Here is a 20,867-nt window from a genome sequence, read left to right on the forward strand (position 1 = left end):
AAAACTTTTCAATATTTTAAAACCAACTGAATTGGCAATAAATCAAAACACATAGTACATTTAAGATACTATCTCAATCTAGCCTAGATTTTCTTTTAAATGACAAAACAAATCGCTATTAGAAAGTCCTTGTCCCCTGTTGAGAGTGTTTCAAATCATTTTTCATTGCCCTTTACGAAACCATTTTGATCTTTGGACAAATGACCGATCATTAATATTACCAATGAGAATATCTTAAGATCAGGACATTTATAAATGGATTTTCTTACCTCAAACAGGGTGCTATATCTCTCTATCTCTCTCTGTGGGACAAATTATTGCGGTCAGTTTTTTTTCGGTTCATTCTAGGGATTATTGATGGGTTATTTTTATGCAAATATTTTTACTGGCTACCGGTTAAAGTAAATCCTTTTACTGATCCTTATGGCTACTGTGCGCAAAAAAAGAAAAACACAAAAATTCATCATCAATCATTGGACAAAAATGAAACGCACTTGTTTCAACCACAAGCAATGACAACTCAGTTTCAATTTGTATATCGGATAGTCACTAGATAAACACACAGAGGCAAAGGAGACACATACACAGAGAGCCTTGACTTTTGAGGTTGTGTGAAAAGGTTCCTCTATTCCTGGTAAACGCGTGGAAAACGTGTTTTCTTCTTTTTTTGTTGGCAGGAAAAACTCGTTTTATCTGTCTACCGGTAACGAAGGATGGGGGAGAAAAATATAAATATTTATGGAAAAACGTATTTTTAGAGAAGAGAGTCGGGGAAAGGAGAATAAATAAGAAAAAGCAAACAAATAAAGTCAAGAAGTTGACAATTCTCTCTTGAGATAGGTCAGTCAGAGAGAGAGGGAGAGATTCTGTTTGCTCCCCATTTAGCCGAGGCTGCAATAAATGTATCTATCTATATTTGCCTTGACTAACAGCTTAACTACCCCAACAATACCCAAAGAAAAAAATTCACTTTGGATACATACGAAATAAAACTGCATTTATGACTCTGATTGGTGAGAAATGCCATATAAAAGAACCATACCACGATACGATCAAACATCAAAGTACAGATCCTTTTCTTCTCTCTAACGAAATCTTCAATAAAATGCGCAGCCACGGATAAAATGAAATAAAATAAGAAAACAGGTTATTACCCAAGCGCAGGTAGATAGATAGATTCCTTGGGGTTTTCAATCACAATCACGACAGACGAAGACGACGACGACGACGAGGAAGGCAAACAAATTTATTAGAGAAAAGAGCCCAAGATCAAATGCATGACCCTTTTTTATTTCAAATACCCTTCAAATTGATGTGGGCTATATTGGATACTCGCTAAAGTAAGCTGGAAATGTATTAACTTGTAAATTTTCTGTTTTTTCACTAGGTTAATGTCTAGGCTGCAATATGAAATGTTTGGACAGTAGGTAATGAGAGCCATTGAAAGTAAAGGGTATCTAAATGTCTTTGTGTGAACGACATACCGAAATTTTATAATTATTGAAAGGAGAAACACACACAAAATAAAAGAAGTTAAGAAAAACAAAATGAATCAACACAAAACACGTGATGCAAAAGAACAGGTACAGTTGCTTTTCCATTAATAATCGTGCTCCTGATCAAACATAGTGTAATCAAGTTCAGAATCATCAATCCGTATATTATCATAGTTCGGGACATATTCCTCTTCATTCAAATCGGGATCATGATGCTCTGTTCCAGTAGACTCCGTCAGTTCATGGTCCTCCGCGTTCTGATTCTCCACCTCATGCTCGACCTGTTCTTCATACTCGCTCTCTTCGTCATCAATCTCCTCAAGGTCATATTGTTCAGATGAGTCCCCCTCTTCCTCTTCATATTCTTCTACATACTCAACATATGAGTCTCCTGATGCAAACGTCGAATTCTCCATCGATTCTTCACCGCTTAAAGGTGCATCAGAAAAATCCTCCATATCCAGATCGCGATTCTCTCCCTCCTCATAGGCGACTTCTAGGCTCACATTGGATTCCTCTTCGTCAGGCTCGTGTATGATTTGCGGCCACAGCATTACATAACCTTGACTCGTACAACAGGCATACTTTTCACCATCCGGACTGTACTTTATACAACGTATATAATCATCATGAGCTTTAAAGCCATTTAGCAATTCGCCTTTGGCATAGTCATACCTATAGATATAATAGGCCGAGCAACAGACAAATGTACTCTTCTCTGGATGCAAGGATGCACCTTCCAACTTGACGAGCATTTTACGTTGTTCGAGCACCTCGAAACGTTCCACATTCACAAAGACAACGCTGCTACCATAACATATGGTCAATGTTTCATTATCGGCGCACATTTCCAATGACTTGGCATGATGTGGTAGAAATATTGAATTTGTTTCCTTGCCACTACGCAAATCCCACATGCGTACGGAGCGATCATAAGACGATGACATGATGCATGAATCGGTCTTACAGAAACTGATGTTACGAATGCCACGAGAATGACCTCTGAGCTCAACCAAAGGATGTTTACTTAGATGTTCAATATCATAGACCGATATAGCTGGATTAGCATCTAGATGGCCAATTGCAAATGTCTTCGATGGCATATCAAAAGACACCGAACTTACTGGTGTAGGTTGTCGAAATTTTTTAATTAAACTCCCATCCTGGGCATTCCAGAGACGTGCCGTTTTATCATCACTGCCAGTGAGCATGAGAGTCCCCTTATCATTCAATGAGACACCAAGAATGTCATCCTTATGACCCTCACATGTTAGGATATGGTCACCCGTGGCACCTTTATATATTGAGGCTGAGCCCTTCTGATAACCCATGGCCAAATAGTAACCCGATTCACATATTTTACTATATGAAATATCCAGCACTCCGGCACTTAATCCACCACAGTATATGGGGAGTTGACTCGTCTGTTGGTCATCCATTATAATGGTTTTAATAAAAGATGTTCTTCCTATAAAAGTTGTAGATGATTTAATGAATTTTGTATTGTAGCTCTGTGATTAAAATAAAAATATTGTTTATACATTTTGACAAGTTTTCCACCACCTGGGTTTTATTTATATTTTCATTCAGGTGGTTAATAAATTCATTTCCTTAACCATAGCGCACCTGCCAGGACTAAGAACCAAGTCCTTGCGGTCACAGTTCGTGAGCGAAAAAAAAGCAATTTTATGGCAATTTTCTTACGGGGGCCAAACCGTAACAACTATATAAGTTATATGGTAAATATCGTTGCATACGTTACTAAAACTTGGTCATGCTAGATGGAACACACGTGGCATATTGTCTCTGATCAGTCAGCGTGGGGTAGTAAGAGTATATCATATCTAAGACGGGTGGTTTTCTGTTGATTTTTGTTCTTTTTTTTTCATGGTGCGGCGATAAGAGGCATTGGTATTGCATTTCAAATGAGTGTAACGTATATTTTATGCAGACACGACGAGGGGGCGGACTAACATAAGATAACGAAAATTTCTAGATCATGACCTTCAATATAACACTTCACAGATAATATTTACTTAAACATTTCAAGAGGCGTTGGGCCCCATAGAAAATTAAGATCCCATGGCTTTACTTGTAATAATTATTGTCAAGAAAAAAAAAAAAGATATCAATTTAAAGCCAGCATTTGTTAGCTTTTTTTTTAGAAATCGATTATCTAATACCCGCACACGTCGCATCGTGGCATTTTGCCCTTATAAAAGGCTTAGAGACGAATGATGGGCACTTGAAATACATGAGTTTTTCACCTCTTTTGTGACGCCTTTTTTCCGTGTGTTTACACAGGGGACAACCCCCAGGATGCCTGAACATATCCATTCCAGGATATCCTGTAGAAAGGAAATTACTTAAAAGGATCACGAACTCTTTTCATTGCCCTCCTCCCCCTACCCTCCATACCCTTTCCCGAATGATGTCTTGAGTTGTTTATGTTTCAAGCCTGACTGCAACTCAACGCGGGCAGAAATTCTCAAATTTGTTAAAAAGTGTGTAAATTTACGTTTCATTTTTTTGTTGTTTTCTTGAGGAGGGTGTGTCCCATAGAGACCACAAGGGGAAGGGCAACGATGCTGCTGCCTAATCGAACCGATCTCTCTCTCGCTCTGTCGGGGTGATTGCACTCTAGGGGCAAGGCATTTTTTTTTTTTTGTGGAAAATGCAAGAGGTTTTTCCTTTATTTTTTTTTTCTCAAGTGCCAAAGGTACAAAGCAAATGATGTCTTTAGCTGTGACTTTTTCAGTTTTCTATTCTATTCTTCACAGTTTTTCTGTTTTTCTGTATTTTTTTTGTGTTTTTTAATTGCATTTGTGCAAACAATATAAATCGTATTTTATTGATTTTGGTAAGGTAATTTAATTTTTTACGATTTTGCACATAAATAGAGGTGGGAAAAAACTATGAAAAGATGGAAAAACTTTTTTGGATGGTAAGTTTTCTTTCTAAAGCCAAAGTAATGATAAATCATAAAAGTTTTAGAAATTTCAAAAGGAAGTTTATGCTGGGAACAACGCTAAGATGATTTTTGTATTGGAAAATGAAAACAAAACTGATTCTAAACTAAAGAAAATGTCATCAGATTTTATCTCACAATCAGATTTTATGAAATTTTCATTTTTAAATATTTATGAAATTTTCATTAATGATGTATTTTGAAATATTAGATCTGTAGAAAAGTTTTTGGATACGTAACTTATTAATATTGGGTTTAGAATATCTGAAATACAAAAACCAATAAAAAAAAAGAAAATATATTGAAAAACATTTTCTATCCCAATTGTTAAATGTAGCTAATATTGGTTCTACAATATCTGAAATACAATTCCTTCTTAGTGATCACTGATATTTTAAAATGTTGAAATACAATTACATTTATAATAGAAGTTTTTCAGTTCTCAACTTGAGAGAAAATAAAATGATCTTGAAATCTTAAAAGATTTTTCAGTTTCCAGTTTCCCATGTGGAAAAGTTGAAACGAAATTTTTATTTTCTAATCCATAAGTCTGACTTTTAAATGTAGTTCTATTTCAATTCGAATGCCTAAATCTGTTCTTCAAATAAATGAATCTATTTTTGGAGTTCTTCTTTCCTGCTTCGTTTGCCCCACATAAGGGAGAGCACATTGTGTCTGCCCCCCCAAGATACAATAGGAAAGTGAAATTCTGTATGCAGTTGCCCTAAATCCCCATTTCCATCCACACACGCAGACACACCTCTCCCTCCCGTTTGGTTTCTGTCTCTTTCATTATCTATCTCTTTCGTTCTATCTCCGAGTGCACCAAAAAAAAATCCAGTTTCATGTTAAACAAACCGAAGCCAACAAAAAATATATACATATATTTTTATCTACCCATCCGCGCAGAGCAAAAGTACAGCTCCATCCCAAAGCAAGCAACAACAAAATGCAATCGAATGCCATTCAAGTCGACCGCGGAATGCACTTTTTCTTAACTCTTAACTCGTTTTGATGCATGGCCTTTCTCCTCTTTTACCATGTTTTCTGAGCAGAAAGTGAGTAGAATATGGAATATTAAAAGTAAAAGTTTCAGAATTAATATTTAAAATTTTAACTAAGAACTAAAAACAAAATTATCCATTTAAAGGATTTAAAGTCAATTCAAGGCGCTTTTTGAATAGTTACTAATTAGTTAAATATCAAGTGTATAACAGACATACAGAACATTATTATTATTCAAAAACAGAATAATAATGAATCAATACGAAGCATATATAACTTAAGTTCCTATAGTATTATATACTATTATCTTTTCACATCTATTGATCTTCTTCTCCTACATTCTCATTAATATCTAACAGTATTTTCTGGCATAGATCCAAGTCTTAAAAGGTATTCAATATCTCTCGACTGCACTTTGATCAAGTAGCCAAAGGACTCTTATACCCTGATAGTGCTCCTTGATCAGTTCTTTTTTTTATGTTTTTCGTTGTTGTTTCATTCGCTCGTTCGTTCGTTTCGTTTTCAAATACGAGGGTTGCTATGCCAAGGAACCGACGTTAGCGACGATGCCCTGGCAAAACGGTGGTTGTTTGACATTTGCTTTTGCTCTGGCTCTTCGCTGAGTTTTTAGTCTGCTGAGTGAGTTCGTCGTGAGACGTTCAAGTACAACAAGCAAGCGCATTCGCAATGCGCAGGGCGCCTAACAATCTACAACAAAATACAAAATAAATAAATAAAACCCAAACAAAACGACATCAGAATTAAAAGTTTGCAAAAAATTAACGAAATAAAAGTTATAAATTTTTAAAATTATTTATAATAATTTGTGCATAATATTCTTTGTAGCTCTAATCAGAGCTACTCGCATGTTTTGAGTGACAGTGAAAAGGAGTGAAAAGACACACAAGAGACAATTGGAAAACTACGTGCTGAAAGAGAAATAAAGATTTAAAGAATTTTCTGCTGTGTTTCGTTTTGAAGTTGATAACAAATAAACAACAATTGCAACAATTTCATTTCACTTTTATACACAAAAAAGAAACAGACAAACAACAAAAAAGAAACGAGAAAAGTGTATTATTGCCACACAACACACACAAACACTCGTTCGCTCGCTCGCTCACTCAATACGCTCTCTCCCACACACACACACACACACACGACATTCTCGCTCTCACTCACTCCATCTAATAGCAAGCTCCAAAGCTCGTGGAGACCGATATCTGTGTGTTTGTGTGTCTGAGTGTGTTGGAGACAACATTTTGGCGCCAAAATTTTGACATTTCGTTTTGGGTTTCTTGTGCCAAACAAGTGTCGAAAGCAGAGACGTGAAAACTGCGTCGTACAGCCAAACAAAACAGAAAAGACGACCAAAACGAAAACGAGATACAGTCTCACCCAGTTGCCCCCCTTCACCCACAAATAAAGTTGCAATCATGGTTAGTGCAACTTGTGCACCAGTTCGCCAATTGAATCGCATTAAACGCGATCTTTTCGGTTCGGCTAAGACAAATCAACTGCCAGAGAACAAAACGTAAGTGAAAAATTAATAAAAATCCCAAATATCGAAATAGTTTTGACCATTCTTCTCTGCCCCATTTAGACCCTTTGGTGCTGAACTTGAACGGCATCAGGAGTTGGCCACCCAAAAATGGGGTTTCGATTTCCGTTCCGGTTGCCCAGTAGTGCCAGAGAAGACACATTTCGTTTGGGAACGTGTCAGCTTTCAAGAGTCTAGCTTTGCTCCCGAAATGTATACCCTTACCCGTGCTGCTCATGTCCGACCACGTGCAGAGGATCCCTCCAGTGATATGGATCTGCTGATGAATGAACGTGCCGAACGTGAGCATTTTGGTATCAATTCGTCGATGGAATCACAAACGGACAATGATTCCTGCTATGACTCACAGGATGAGTCGCCGCTACGTTTGCCTACCAGCAATTTAAGAAGTTCCCCAAGGAGGAGTTCGACTGGCCAACGCAAGAGGCAGTTAAAAATCACAGGTGAGTCTTGCTCGAAGGGTTGTTTATGGTTAACCATGCCAGACCATTCCCAGGGTCAGGCTTGATTGCACATATTAGTTTCCCATAAAGTTCTCCGTTTTGTTGTGTGTGGGCGTTGCTAAGGAGTTAAGCGCACAAATTATATATAATTAGTGTGTGGGTTTTGTATTTGTAGGGATCACCTCGATCACCACAAAAAAAAAAAGAAAGAAAAGAAACTCTCAAAAAGCAGTCTGTCCGCAGCTGTCTCTAGTTGGGGGTTGATTGATCAAATCAATTGCATGCGGGTTTTTACTCCCATACGAGCATCTGCATCTGGTTCTCTACAACATCTGTGGCTCTGACCTCATTAGAGAAAGCTGCTGAATGAATGAATAAATGAAAGAATGCACCACCATGTAAATTTTATACAATGGGGAGGGAACCTACGCGAGTCTTATCAAAAACCTCCCTCTCTGATTGTGTGCTCTGTGCGTTTTATTTTTTAGAAATAATTATATTTCAAAATATAAAAAAAGAGAAGTGTTTGTTCGTTCTGGTGATCATAATGTATGCACCCGCATTGGCCAAATGACCAGTGTGGCTTGTCGTGCCTTAGCTTGGCTTGGTTTGACTTTGCTGTCATTGAAAGAAACCCTATAGGGCGTGTAATTTATGCAAGTTACCTGCACTGCAAGAAAAAGTAAAAGAAATACACTTAATTCCCGCTTCAGAACCCAAGTATTAGTTTTGAAACTGTTTCAATTTCAATATCCAAGAAAGATTTAGAGCCTTTTACCTTAAAATACATCAAGTTTTGCTCAATTGAAAGCTCAAAACTGCTTTAAAAACTTCGAATATGTTTCAATGATCTCATATAAGCTTCTTTGGATCAATACTTTTTCAAGAAAACGTTAGAGATTTGGATAAGAACTTAACATAAATCTTGTTTTAGTAAAAATAATGAGCCTATTGTACTCAAAAAATTAACTAAAACCATATTTTAGCTACACAATCATCTCAAAAAGAGTTAACTGCTCTGAAATTTCTCCAAGTGTATTTGCTACATTTGAAGTTTCACCTCTTGCTTTCACTTGCTTACCTGAGAGATCTCAGGCACTCTAACCGTCTGGCTTCTGTCTGGCATTTGCTACCCTTAGGATATGATTGCAACCCTCAAACCCTCGAACTGCGGCCAGACACGTGCCATAAAATGTGCAAAAACCAGGCGGCGCCTGCTGTTCCCTTTTAGTTTTCTTTCTTTTTCTCTAGGTAGTAGTTGGATATCAATGACCTAGGTCATCATAGTAGGGGATGAATGAATGAATGACACAGGAAGTAGGTTCTACTGCAGCTGACTTTGATTTACCAATTTCATTTCATTTCATGTAATTAATATGGTTTTTCATTTTTATTGTTATTTGCAGAATTCATGAAGGAACGTAAACGTCTGATTCAAGCGCCCAAAAAACTAACGCCTGCCAAACGCCTGCGTAGCAGTTCACCAACCTCCTCCACTTCCTCCACAGCAATTATGGCTGGCATGCTGAAGCGTCCACGACACAATTGAACAAAATATTGAATTTCACCCAAACACAAAACAAAAATCAGCAATTTCTATAATCTTACTTATACTTTTATACACCCATATATATATATAACTATATAGTTTATTTTCCATTTTTTTTTGGTTAAACATTTTTTTCACAAATGCTGCTACAGAAAAGATTTCAATTTCAAAGTTCTCTACACACATTTCTGTTTCTAATGTGCAGTGCAAGGGCGAAAGTTGCGAATATTACTATATAAATATATAGAATATAGATAAAACTAACACTTAACCAGTCTAATACAAAACGAACACCCCTTATTAAGTTAGCTAAATCTAAGTGAAAAATCGATATAAAACTGAAAACTTTTTTCGATTTCTCTAGTGAGAAATGCCATATACTAAGTGATTAGTTCTTAAAACACAAAACAAAAACCTTTAAATCTTAAAAGAAAAGACCTTTCCGTGGAGTCAAAATTTCAACTTTAGAACCATGAAATTAACTTTTAAACAAAAAACTAAAACGAAACCATGAATAACATAATTTTGTAAGTGATAAATTTTTGCAAAAACGTAAAAACTTTTTGAGAAAATTTATCTCAAGAAAAAATGACAATCTCATTTGAGTTCTAATTAGAGCTCTTGTGACTTTTGTTAAAAATTTCGAAAAAAAACACAAAAAAGAAAGAAGGAAAATCATGAAGATTATTAGATATTTTATTTTCATGATTTTGATTTTCTTTGTATTTAAACTTTAAATGTAAGGAATTTTTTTTCCTTAATTAATACGACCAGTGTGAAAAGCGATTTGTTAAAATTTATTCAACTAATTTCTGTACTTTTGGCCATTATTTTTAAACTGGCCAAAATTACATAAAATTTGTTAAATGCATTTAAATTTTTATAATTTGCTTTCGAACAAAATGTTTTTTTGAGCACTTCTTTCTCTTTGAACTATCATGTACAAAATCTTAGAATTAAACATAGGCTGAGCCTATATACATATATATATCTATACATATATCCTATTATAGATATATATATGCATAAAATTAGAATTAAAATTAGTTTATTTAAGTATTTAACTAAGAACAAAATCCAAAGTATTCTCTTCTAATATTTATATATATACACCCACATAAAAATTGTATAATACGCAAATTATACAAACCAACTCAATGCACTTCAATAATAAAAAAAAACACAAAAATATACACAAAAAAAGGAAAAGAAAAAAGAAAACGAAAAAAATCCGAAAAATATCATGAAAAACAAAACGAAAAATATATACCTAAACCTAATGTTATGACATGTTTTGTCTGTTTACAGGGGAAAGAAACGAGGGGGGAGTCGAACATTGTTTGTAATTTTTTCAATAATTTCCCCCCAAAATTTATTTTTTTTGTTTGATTTTAATATGATTTCATAAATCTTTGCTTAATTTTGCTCTTTGTTTTTGTTAAATATTAATTATTTCATTTTGTTGTAGAATATAGTTAGTGATATATATATATACATATATATGTATCTGTAGCATTATGATTGTATAATTATATTTTTTTGTTTTTCCATTTCCTTTAAATAAATTGTTTTGAGTTTTTTCTTAGTCGCCTGTACTAAAGAGAATTTATATTGATTTTTTGATTATGCTAACCCACAAATTGTAATTGATTGAAAAAATGGTAACCGAAATAATATTTATACATTCTCTGGTGGGTTTTCAATATGATTTCTTGAGAATAAACATTTGAACTCTGTTTTGTCACAAATTTATGGTAATAAACAGTCGACACTAAACTTTAAAAAGTAACCGATGCGAAACTCTTACTATAAAGATTGTATAACGACGAAACTTTTTTAGAAATTTAGTAAAGATAACCGTAATGTTGCACTTTATCCGTTTTGGATACCTTTAAAAATCGGATATATGCAACTCAAAGACGGAAGCATTTACATTTTATAAAAGTATATACCACCACGATAGAACGAGTTCATATAGCCATGTCTTTCCGTCTGGATCATTTAAATCTAAAGAGGCATTTTATGAAAGCTTCTATATACTGCACGGGCTGTATATCTGGGATTCAGCTGGATCGGACCACTATTTGATATAGCTACTATAGAAAAGGGCAAGGCAATAAGAGTGACTTTTCTAAATAACTATGTTATTTTCTATGTTATTGATATAAAAGTTAAACTTTAATGTACGCATTAATAACTGAATATAGGAACGATCGGTCGAAAACAATGACTTTTATTAATAACTAGGTTACTTTTGACTCGATTGTCATACAATATACAAAATAAATATTTGGCAGTTTAAAACATGTTTTAATGACTGCTATACTTTACCAAGATAGGTTGACTATATCATAAAGCTTCCGTAGAAACGATTGCTGAAAAATAGTAACTTTTATCAACACCTTCTTCACTTTTGATGCGATTACTAATACAGCTGTTAATGACTCCAATTTTATCAAGATCGAGCGACTATATGTATGTATGTATATCAAACGATATCCCGTTAACCCCGACTCTCTGGTTGTATTTGATTTAAATGAAATTGCTTTCCTAAGTATCGAAACTAATTTAATCAAAACTTACGACTTCTAAAATATTAATTGAATTTCTTATTTCAATTTTTTCAAATATTTTTATTAATAATTTATTTTCAATAATTTAATATCATTTTATTTACTTTCTTACAACAATTACATAAATAATTTTAATGTTTTAATTCATATGCAACATAATTTGTATACTTTTTTGCATACCCTTGCACAGCGGAGAGAATTGTAGATAGATGAAATGAGGGCATTTTTCATTCCTTAAAGTATATATATTAATTTTGGATAGGAATTAACAGCCTAACCAGTTGTCTAATTGTTTCTTTATGGACTAGACTTTCAGTCAGTTTGATTTATAATAAACTTTTCTCTGTTAATCAAGAAAATATATCTTAGAACTGTCATAGAAACAATTAGGTCAAAGGATTCACATTTCTATATACTAGTTATTCCATAATATATGATCAAATTGCTCAGATAGAACTAATATAACATAAATCTTTGGTTTTTCAGACACTTTCATTTAATTAAAGTCCATTTTCACCTTAGTTCAAATATTTTTCAATTACACTGAATTGCATTCAGCTAAAAAATTTATTGGCTTTTTTTTCAAGAAGTATAGAAAAACATACGTTTCCAGATCAAAGCCCTGCAAGGGTATTAAAAACTTCGGAGTACCGAATTTAGTTTTTATTCTTTGGTAATTTAAACTAATCTTTGTCATTAACTAGCCAAGTTTATCTTTGTATTAGTTGATCAGAGTTTCTTATACACACACATACATATAGATATAGTAAGTATATATACACATTTATGGTCTCTCGCCCCTTTCATGGCCACTATTTCCCCGTTGCCTTCTCCTCCAGCTGAGCTTGTATGTGCTTAACATTCTGTCCACCTCCCGTATTATTGTGACGCTGGAAAAAGGCATTGATGGAGCTCATGGAACGATATTCCAAATTGTCACTAACATGCCAATCGACACTGATGCTCTGATGTCTTCCGACTGGATTACGTATACGAGTCTCATTGTACTTTTCGAGCAGATGGAGCAGACAATCTTTGGTCGTATTGGCTGCCTCCTCCAGATTCACCGTCTGATGTGTGTCGGGCAGGCCAATGGGTACATCTCGGCTCATTTGATTGATTCTGAACTTAGCCCTTCGACTGCTGGCCGATTCGGCCACGGATGTTGAGGAGAATTGGTGTTGTTGTTGTTGTTGACTGTTGCTATTGCTGCTGCTGGAGGTAACTTTGGAGCTGGTGCTTCTGATATTGGAGGTGCTCATGGTGCTCACTGAGGATATACTGCGCTGTGTTTGCACTTGAGATTTGCTTGTCCAACTGGAGGTGATGCTGCTATCCTTGCCATTGCTTAGCTTGGGTGTCTCCTCAATGGATTGCTGCAAACGCATGGATATCGAACTGGACTTCTTTTTACCTGCCCCATCATCATAATGAGTTTGACTCTGACTACTTGTACTGGAGCTATTGAGAATGCCACCGCGTGGTGTGAAACGACTCGAACTGGTGCTACTCGAAGATTTGCTAGTCCATTTATTGCCATCTTTACTGATTTCCGTAGATCTTGTGTTACTACTACCAGCTCCTGCTCCTGCCCCTGCTCCTGTCGTTTCTGTTCCCTTTGTCGTTGCCTCTGCTACTGAAGTATTCTTATTATTATTGGCATCTCCAAGTTTTGTATTGATCTCGGCTAGCATTAGTAAATGATCTGATAGTTTCTTAATCTCATCCGCCAGATTAACACGCTCCCCGGAGCTACGGCGACCCAGTAGATAAGTTGTATCCGAATTTCTTCGATCGAATGTATGTAGATAGCTCTTCATGCTACGTTGTTGTTGGGCCGTTGTCTCGCTGCCCGAGAACTCATCGAAATTCTCATTAAATAGATGTTGCGGGGTGGGCGTGGCCGATCCCGAACTTCCAACCATGGGGAAGAGTTTCTCCCTGGACTCATTGATGGGTGTGGATACTGAATTGGGACTATCGTTGTCGGCACTGCGTGTCTCAACATCTTCAGGTAGGCGCAATTCATCTTCCTCATCATCTCCTTTCTCATCATCGGTCAGGGTGGCTATAGACTCGCATGGCGATGGCGAACAAACTGCAAAAAGAGTTGCATTTAATGATGAATTCGTCAACAATCAACGTTTCAACATAGAGGTTAGGATTAGTCTGGATCTGGCCAGTTATCTGGTGGGTTTTTGTATTGCCAAAAAAGTCAAGAGATTTTTTATAATGATTATTTCATGCCTTATGACCTGAAGAGAGTTGTATAGAATAGAAAATTATTGCAAGTGGGTAAGATGTTGATAATTGCAAGCACCTTTTTGATTAAAGTGGCGAATTTAAGGCTTAATTATTGGACGGCGATTCAAAATTCAAGGATACAAATCAGACAAACTTCGTTTTCCAAGGTCGATATTTTGTCACCTAAACTGATCAACTTTCGATCTCGAAGACCGATTTACTATTTTAAAATGACCAGTCTTAGACATAAAATCTACACATAGAACCGTTCCTTATGCAAACCATGATAGAGATTTTTCGGAGATAAAACAGACTCTTGGCTTATTATACTTTTCCAAGGTCTTTTAATATTTGATATTAAGCTAGTTTGATTGCCTAATCTAACGAAATTTGACCTTAATGTGCTAGAGATTGGAAAGTGAATAAAGGCAACTGAACAGGGAAAATAAAAAAAAAAGTTATGATTAAGAAAAAAAAAATCAACTGCATCAGATTTTCAGTTATCAGTTTGTAAAGTATGCAATAGGCTGGAAAAGTATTCACTATGTTCAACAAATTTATAACTTTCCTGCAATTTCAAAATTATTTAAAATCAATTGAGATTCGCAGATTATTTCTTTTAATCCACAGGACATACTATGTTTTAAAAAGTGAATTCTTGGACAGATTATTGCATAATTTAGAGGGCAAAGATCCTTCAATCCCCGCCTTTTATCATATTCTCTAACTTCTTTCTCAGCTTTTATGACCTACAAAATGTTCTATATATAACAATCTATAAAACATTTCTATTTGCCTAGTTTTTAGTTGTTGTTTAGTTACAAAGTGTGGTTAGTTGATTAGTGGTTAGATAGGTTAGATACTTTTCCTATTTTATACAACTCAATGATAATGAAACAAACTTCCTGATAGACAGAACAATGAGTAGAATGAGAATTGAGTTTTTGAATTTGAATTGGAACATAATTTTGGGAAATGATTGAATGGAATTTCTCTTAGGCTTACCTGGCTGGTAGACCAGAAATTGTGTGTGTTGATCAATATAGACCTGAACTAGGGGTTAGGGTATCAACGGTGGTTTAAGGAGGAGGGGAATACATATATCTTTTTTTGGGATGGATAGGTGGGATGGAGGTGGCTTAGGGGATTTAATTTCTAACTCAAAAGAAGTAGAGTAGAGAAGAGAGTAGAGATATAGATAGAGAGATCGTGTTGTTTTGGATATTGCTTTTCGAAAATTAAAGTATATATATTTTTGTGGTTGGTACTCAATTTGTATTTGTGTTTCTGTTTTCGTTTTCTTTGTCATTGGCTGTCTTTATCACAGTGTCTAAATTATTTTTTTTTTTTTTGGTTAATTGATAATTATTATTACTAGAGTTAAGTTACTTAAACATTTATAATTAACAGTTCTAGTTGGCTTGCCAACTTCCTCTCTCTCTCACAAACAGGCAAACAAAAGTTTATACAAATAAAATAGATTTCATGTTAGAAAGAAAGAGAAAGAAGTCAACGAGAGAAAGGGAGAGAGAGAAAGTGACACAGAGCCAACCTTATTTTCCATACACTCGAAAAAGTTAAAAACAAGAATTAGTTTTTGTTTTTTGTTGTGAAATATACACATATATAACATATATAGAGCAGATCCAGTAGTTGTGGATGATTTTTATTTTTTTTTTTTTGGAGGGGATGATGCTCTCTCTCTCATCGCTCATTTGCCATGGATGAGAGCATGCCGGTCACGTTGCCGCTGGGAGCCACCGCGATAGTACTCACCTCGGGATGAGGACATGCTATCCGGCCCGTGTGTGCGTCGCGGATGCGGATAACTGGTCTCACTCAATGGGGCAATCACATTGCCTTCCACATCAAAGACGTACGGACTATTTGGATGCGTTTCCCAGCGTACAATGAAATTCTTAAGATTATCTTTTGTGGCATCAAGTTCTTTGTTCTAAAATTACAAGAAAATGTTTCAATATTAAAGTTTAATTTGTTTTTAATGTTAATTTAATTATAGAAATATCAAATATTGTATAGGAACAAACATGATATTTATTTTACTTTAAATAGATTGAAACAATTAAAATTTATTATATTAAATGCTTAAATTCTTTATGTATTAAATATACATTGTTGTCATTTTGATTTTAATTTCTTTATTTTTGATTACATTACATCATAAAAGTTTTCAAAATATATTTTTTTCTGTTTATTTTATTGTTATTTAAGTTACTTATTTTGTTTACTTGTATTTCGTAGTTTGTTGGCATATTTTATTTATTTTAAATGTTTACTTTTTTATTCTATATTTTTCTTTTTTCACTTCTTTTTTCATTAATTTTTTTGATAGTTATTAAATTCCATTTATATTTCTTTTCTATTTTATTGTATTGAATTAAAGTATAGGATATAGTTGTAAACTATCAACCTAACTATATTTTACAAGCACTGGCAACTAAGGCCTTCGGCTTAGACGAAAACTACATCCATACACTAGCCTGGGATTCGAACCCGGATCCTCGTTTTCTATTTTATTAATTTTATTGCTTATTGTAAAATTCTAAGTTGGAAATTTTATTTATTTTCACCTTACTTGCGATTTTTGTATATATTTATTTTATTGTGTCTCGTAAGATTCAGTGAATTTTATATTGTATTTAATGCATTTGTTTGACTCACCTCTAATACAGAGCTGTCCAAGTTAGCTAGCTCATCGTCATGCTCTGTGGTTACATTTGCCACCTCCTCATCCTCCACATCATCCTCATCCTCGGCATCTTCAATTGTTTCTGTGGAATCCTCTGATGACTCGGAGGCAACTGTTGTGGCTGGTGATTCTGATTTCAAGCGAGTTTTCGATGCTGAACTCGAGACACCTGCTTTGGCAAAGGGCGTGACTCCAGTTCCTGCAGCTGGGCGCTGTTGGAGCCATTTGTGTTCCACACACTGGGCGGCAGTCATTCGTGTGCTGCAGTTAGAATTGAGGTTGGTTGGTTGGTTGGTTGATTAAAAGACGTTCACCCGGTTATGACTAGAGATGGTTTGTAATTAAAATGGCAAGGGGAAACTCACCTCAAGTCTTTTACCAGCAGCTTGGCTATGAAATCCAGACACTCCGGGGATATGCCATTAAAGCATTCATCCTCAAAATCGTATTTAGCAATGGTTACATTTGACATTGTTTCAATGTCGTTCTCGCCCATGAATGGCGACAAACCTGAGATGCTGTCGTATGTGTATGTAGACGGGTGTGTGTGTGTGTGTGTGGACACGGTGGTTGTTGTTAAAGTCAATAAACATGAAATGTAAAAGCAACACAAGTTAAATAAATAAAAACGCATTTAAAACAAAGGAGAGACAAGAGAAAACAACCAAGTGAGAAACCAAAAGCACACCCGCTTCTGGCACTTAATTAACAAAATTAAATTTTCTCGCCTTGCTATGAAGTGGAGCAGAAGTTGTTGTTTGGCAAGTTGGGAATATTCTATATAGGTACTTCTAACCATTTCAAATACTTTTGATTGCATTCCTTTTTTTCTTTTACAAGTGCCACGCAAAATTTTTAATTAGTGAGCAAGTGAAGAAGATATTTTGATTAAATTTTGTATACTCAAAGGACTCATTTGGTATTTAAAATTGCCAGTGAAGATTGCACCACTATTTAGTTATTATTTAGCATAGCATACTTTTCGGCATGTAATAAAATCTGACATAATCAATATTTCATACTCGACTGTAATATTTAATGGGGTTGTTATTATTTATTCTGATTGGAAACAGAAATTAGAAGTGAATGCTTACAATTGGATTTTAGAAGTGAATTAAATTGTTGCAATGTCCTTTCAGCCCTCAAAGTTATAGAATATCTAGACAAACTAAAAGGACTTCAAGACAAGCCTAAAGATGAAAAAATTCTTGGCTTCTTTATGTTTCTGGAACCTACTTTCAATAAGTTTTCTTTTGTAATAAAATTAATTGATAAAACTTACAGCACATAGCATATAACACCAACACTCCACATATCTGTGCCATATGAGATGCAGTCAAAGTTAACAACTTCTGGTGCCACAAACTCTGGTGTACCGAAGAGTACCTAAGAACGAAAGAATATAAATACATTAATTCCTAGATCATATTTTTGTCAATATCTATAATCTTTCTGTCATACCCTTAGACGCTTATCGGGATCAAATTTGCGTGCCAAACCGAAATCGATAATTTTGATGCGATTTCCTTTTTGTGTGAGGACTAATATATTCTCTGGTTTTAAATCCAAGTGGACAATGCCATTGCCATGAATAAAAGCCATGGCTTCGCATAATTGGCGTATGAAAACGCGACAAACGCGTTCGGTCAATACAAATTCATCGTCGACCACTCGATCAAAGAGTTCGCCACCTTCAATACTAATGAGAAGAAGAAATTAAAAAGAAAAATTGTGAGATAAAGTTGAACATAAATTAATTTATAATTAAGTTTAAGCATGCTGAACAAGAAACATTAAACAAGAACTTTTGTCTCTCTTACCTGTTGGCCCCCTTTACCTTACCCCAGTAAATGTTATTTACAAGAATTGTTCAAACGAAAATCAGATAATACATGAACATCAATTCCATTGAGATTGAGGCACATGAACTAAACTTTTTGAATCAATAAAGTACTACATAGTTAGGGGGAATACTGAAGGTATTATGTTTCTCTTTTGGCATAAAACCCCATTCGGGGTTTAAAAAAAAAACATATTTCATCCATCCGCTCTCACACAATGAAAATAGATAGCAAAGGGAAAACCCTTTACTAATACATTTGCATTTATGTATGTATGAGTGTGTCTATCTATGTATGCAGTTAGTCAGTTCATGTGCTTCACTCAGATTTCAACTAAATTAAAAATTGATATGGCCATTTTGTATGATTGCCTGCTCACTGAATGACTGCAAAACGACTGCAAAATGGTAAATGAAAAGAGGATATTTCACCTCCCAGCCATTCTAATGGATATGGCTTTGCCTAAAAACCAGTGACTATGTACATTCTGACAGTTTAGACAGAATGCTTCGTTTATTTTCAGCGACAATCTGTTTAACTGCTGCCGAGATAAAGGCTCTTTAAAGTTGTAACCTGATGATTATTTGCATTTTATATGGCGCCACTTTCTTTGTTCTTGTTTTTATTGATATGAAAATCAATATGTTTGACATAAATTGTAAAAGCACACAATAACACAACATTGACAATGCAGATAAATCCATTATGGAAAAACAACGAAATTGAGAAGCTTTAGCTAAATGGACGACAATTGAGGTATCCTGGATTGGGTATAACAATCTTGGGATTTGATAAAGGGCAGAATCATGTGGCTTATACCAAAGTTCTTCTGTCTATTGTTGCATTCTATATAAAACATTCTTTATACTCTTTACCTTCTTATTAACTTGTTTTCGAAATTAATATGTAATATTTAGTAATTAGGCAAAATGGGTCTTGAAATCTAAAAACAAATGAATATAGATAGGGTTAAAAATCTTATTAGATTCACTCCGAAGAATAATAGAAGCCTAGAAGAATAATTTTGCAGCTTCAAAAAATGAGGAACAAAAAAAACTTCGTACTTTTAAGCTCAAATTAACCATTTGAAAAAATAAAGGGCGACAAAGAATTTAACAGGATTGGCTAGCTTTCGAATCGTGTTCGAAACTAAATCGATTTCAAATATATTCAAGATGGTTTAGATTTGGGAATTGCTAATTAAAAAGATCATAGGATTTATGAGTGTCTAAAAGGCAAATAATTAGATAGAAATCAAGTGGATAAATGTGGGAATGGTCTGGCAATCCTACTCAGCCAGCCCTAGTTCAGTCAGCTGACTCATAAAAGCATAAAACAATCTGGCAAGCCGGTCAGACAGAGAAGCATTAAGAAGACGAAGTTAAGGACGAAAAGACGAAGTTTTAAGACGAAAAGCCGAAAGTGTAAGACGTACACACGACGAAAACCCAAAAGACATTAAACAATTAATTATAATTATATCTACTATTAACTAAAAATCAAACCTTATCTTAACATTAAATAAAAATATTATAAAACTATAACCGGGACTGTGTTTATTCGTAAGATAATACCCCAGTCCTACATAAATATATTTAGAGACCAAAGTAAAGTAGACATTTAATTTAATTTGGTTAGAGTTGAAAACGGATGATAAGAAAAATAAAAGCATAAAGCAACTGAGTCTGTTATTTGAAAAACCATCAAAAAGAGCACTTTGTTTTCTCCATATAAATTTCTTTCTTTTTTGGCGTGAACATGTGCCAATTTTTTAGTTTATAGAACATAACTGCAAAAAAATGCTAGGAAAATGAATTTTTATTTGTGAATTAGATAATGTAAACCATATTATACAGAATTGCATTTTTATTTTCGGGTGCCGACAAATAAAACAAAACTTGCATGGGATGAAAGGTGAAAATTTTAAGTGTGCCAATACTTTTTGGGCTCACTGTATATAAGTATATTAAAGATAGTCAAACTTAAGAACTAACTTGAAGATAATATTGAGTATTAACGGTATTACAGTTTTTTCTAAGCCCAAATTACCCTTTTGAAGTACAGGGTACTTTACCAAAAAAAATTGTGCAAACAATTTCACTTTGCGAGGAATTTTCTACTTTGAATATGCATAAAAACAGAAAAAGAGAAAGACCAAAACTAAATGACTGATATAGAGAGACAGAGAGAGAGAGAAAGCGAGAGAATTGGAGTACAGAATGGGTAAAGAGGATAAAACTATGCAAGTAAACAATTAACTTTTGTTGCTAAAGAAAACAATAAAAGTTCTTTGTGAGTTGGCAAATTAATTCAAATTGACAAAGAGACTTTGTCTAGGCAAGAGTTTTGTTAACATAATTTCTATTATTCCGAGCCCATTGTTGTAATTTTTTTTTGGGTCAAGGTCGAAAGAGTGCAGGGGAAAGGAAAGCACTAAGCACCTGTTTCAAATAATTTTATGGGGCCATTTCAATATA

At 34.6% G+C, this 20,867-nt stretch overlaps 3 protein-coding genes across 3 annotated transcripts in view; 1 reads left to right on the top strand and 2 right to left on the bottom strand.

The window, feature by feature from the left end:
- Positions 1-1,462: 1,462 nt before the first annotated feature.
- Positions 1,463-3,030, bottom strand: LOC6640856 (serine-threonine kinase receptor-associated protein). Its single transcript, XM_002063937.3, has one exon. The coding sequence runs from the start codon at positions 2,933-2,935 to the stop codon at positions 1,601-1,603; it is 1,335 nt and encodes a 444-aa protein (XP_002063973.1). The 5' UTR covers positions 2,936-3,030; the 3' UTR covers positions 1,463-1,600.
- Positions 3,031-6,527: 3,497 nt separating this feature from the next.
- On the top strand, positions 6,528-10,238 carry LOC6640807 (cyclin-dependent kinase inhibitor 1). Its single transcript, XM_002063938.4, has 3 exons — positions 6,528-7,003; positions 7,073-7,473; positions 8,880-10,238. Exons 1-3 carry the CDS (start codon positions 6,906-6,908, stop codon positions 9,020-9,022), a joined length of 642 nt encoding a protein of 213 aa, XP_002063974.1. The 5' UTR covers positions 6,528-6,905; the 3' UTR covers positions 9,023-10,238.
- A 1,523-nt stretch (positions 10,239-11,761) lies between these two features.
- The window catches only part of LOC6640809 (death-associated protein kinase related), a 31,354-nt gene continuing 22,248 nt past the window's right edge, over positions 11,762-20,867 (bottom strand). Inside the window, exons 4-9 of the mRNA XM_002063940.4 lie at positions 18,011-18,248; positions 17,832-17,935; positions 16,915-17,067; positions 16,522-16,810; positions 15,616-15,793; positions 11,762-13,693 (exon numbers count right to left, since the gene is read on the bottom strand). Coding sequence (XP_002063976.2) covers positions 12,408-13,693; positions 15,616-15,793; positions 16,522-16,810; positions 16,915-17,067; positions 17,832-17,935; positions 18,011-18,248 — 2,248 coding nt within the window. The 3' untranslated portion in view covers positions 11,762-12,407. The remainder of the gene's footprint in view (positions 13,694-15,615; positions 15,794-16,521; positions 16,811-16,914; positions 17,068-17,831; positions 17,936-18,010; positions 18,249-20,867) is intronic.

Source organism: Drosophila willistoni (genome assembly GCF_018902025.1).
Source record: "Drosophila willistoni isolate 14030-0811.24 chromosome 2L unlocalized genomic scaffold, UCI_dwil_1.1 Seg168, whole genome shotgun sequence".
Lineage (NCBI taxonomy): Eukaryota > Metazoa > Arthropoda > Insecta > Diptera > Drosophilidae > Drosophila > Drosophila willistoni.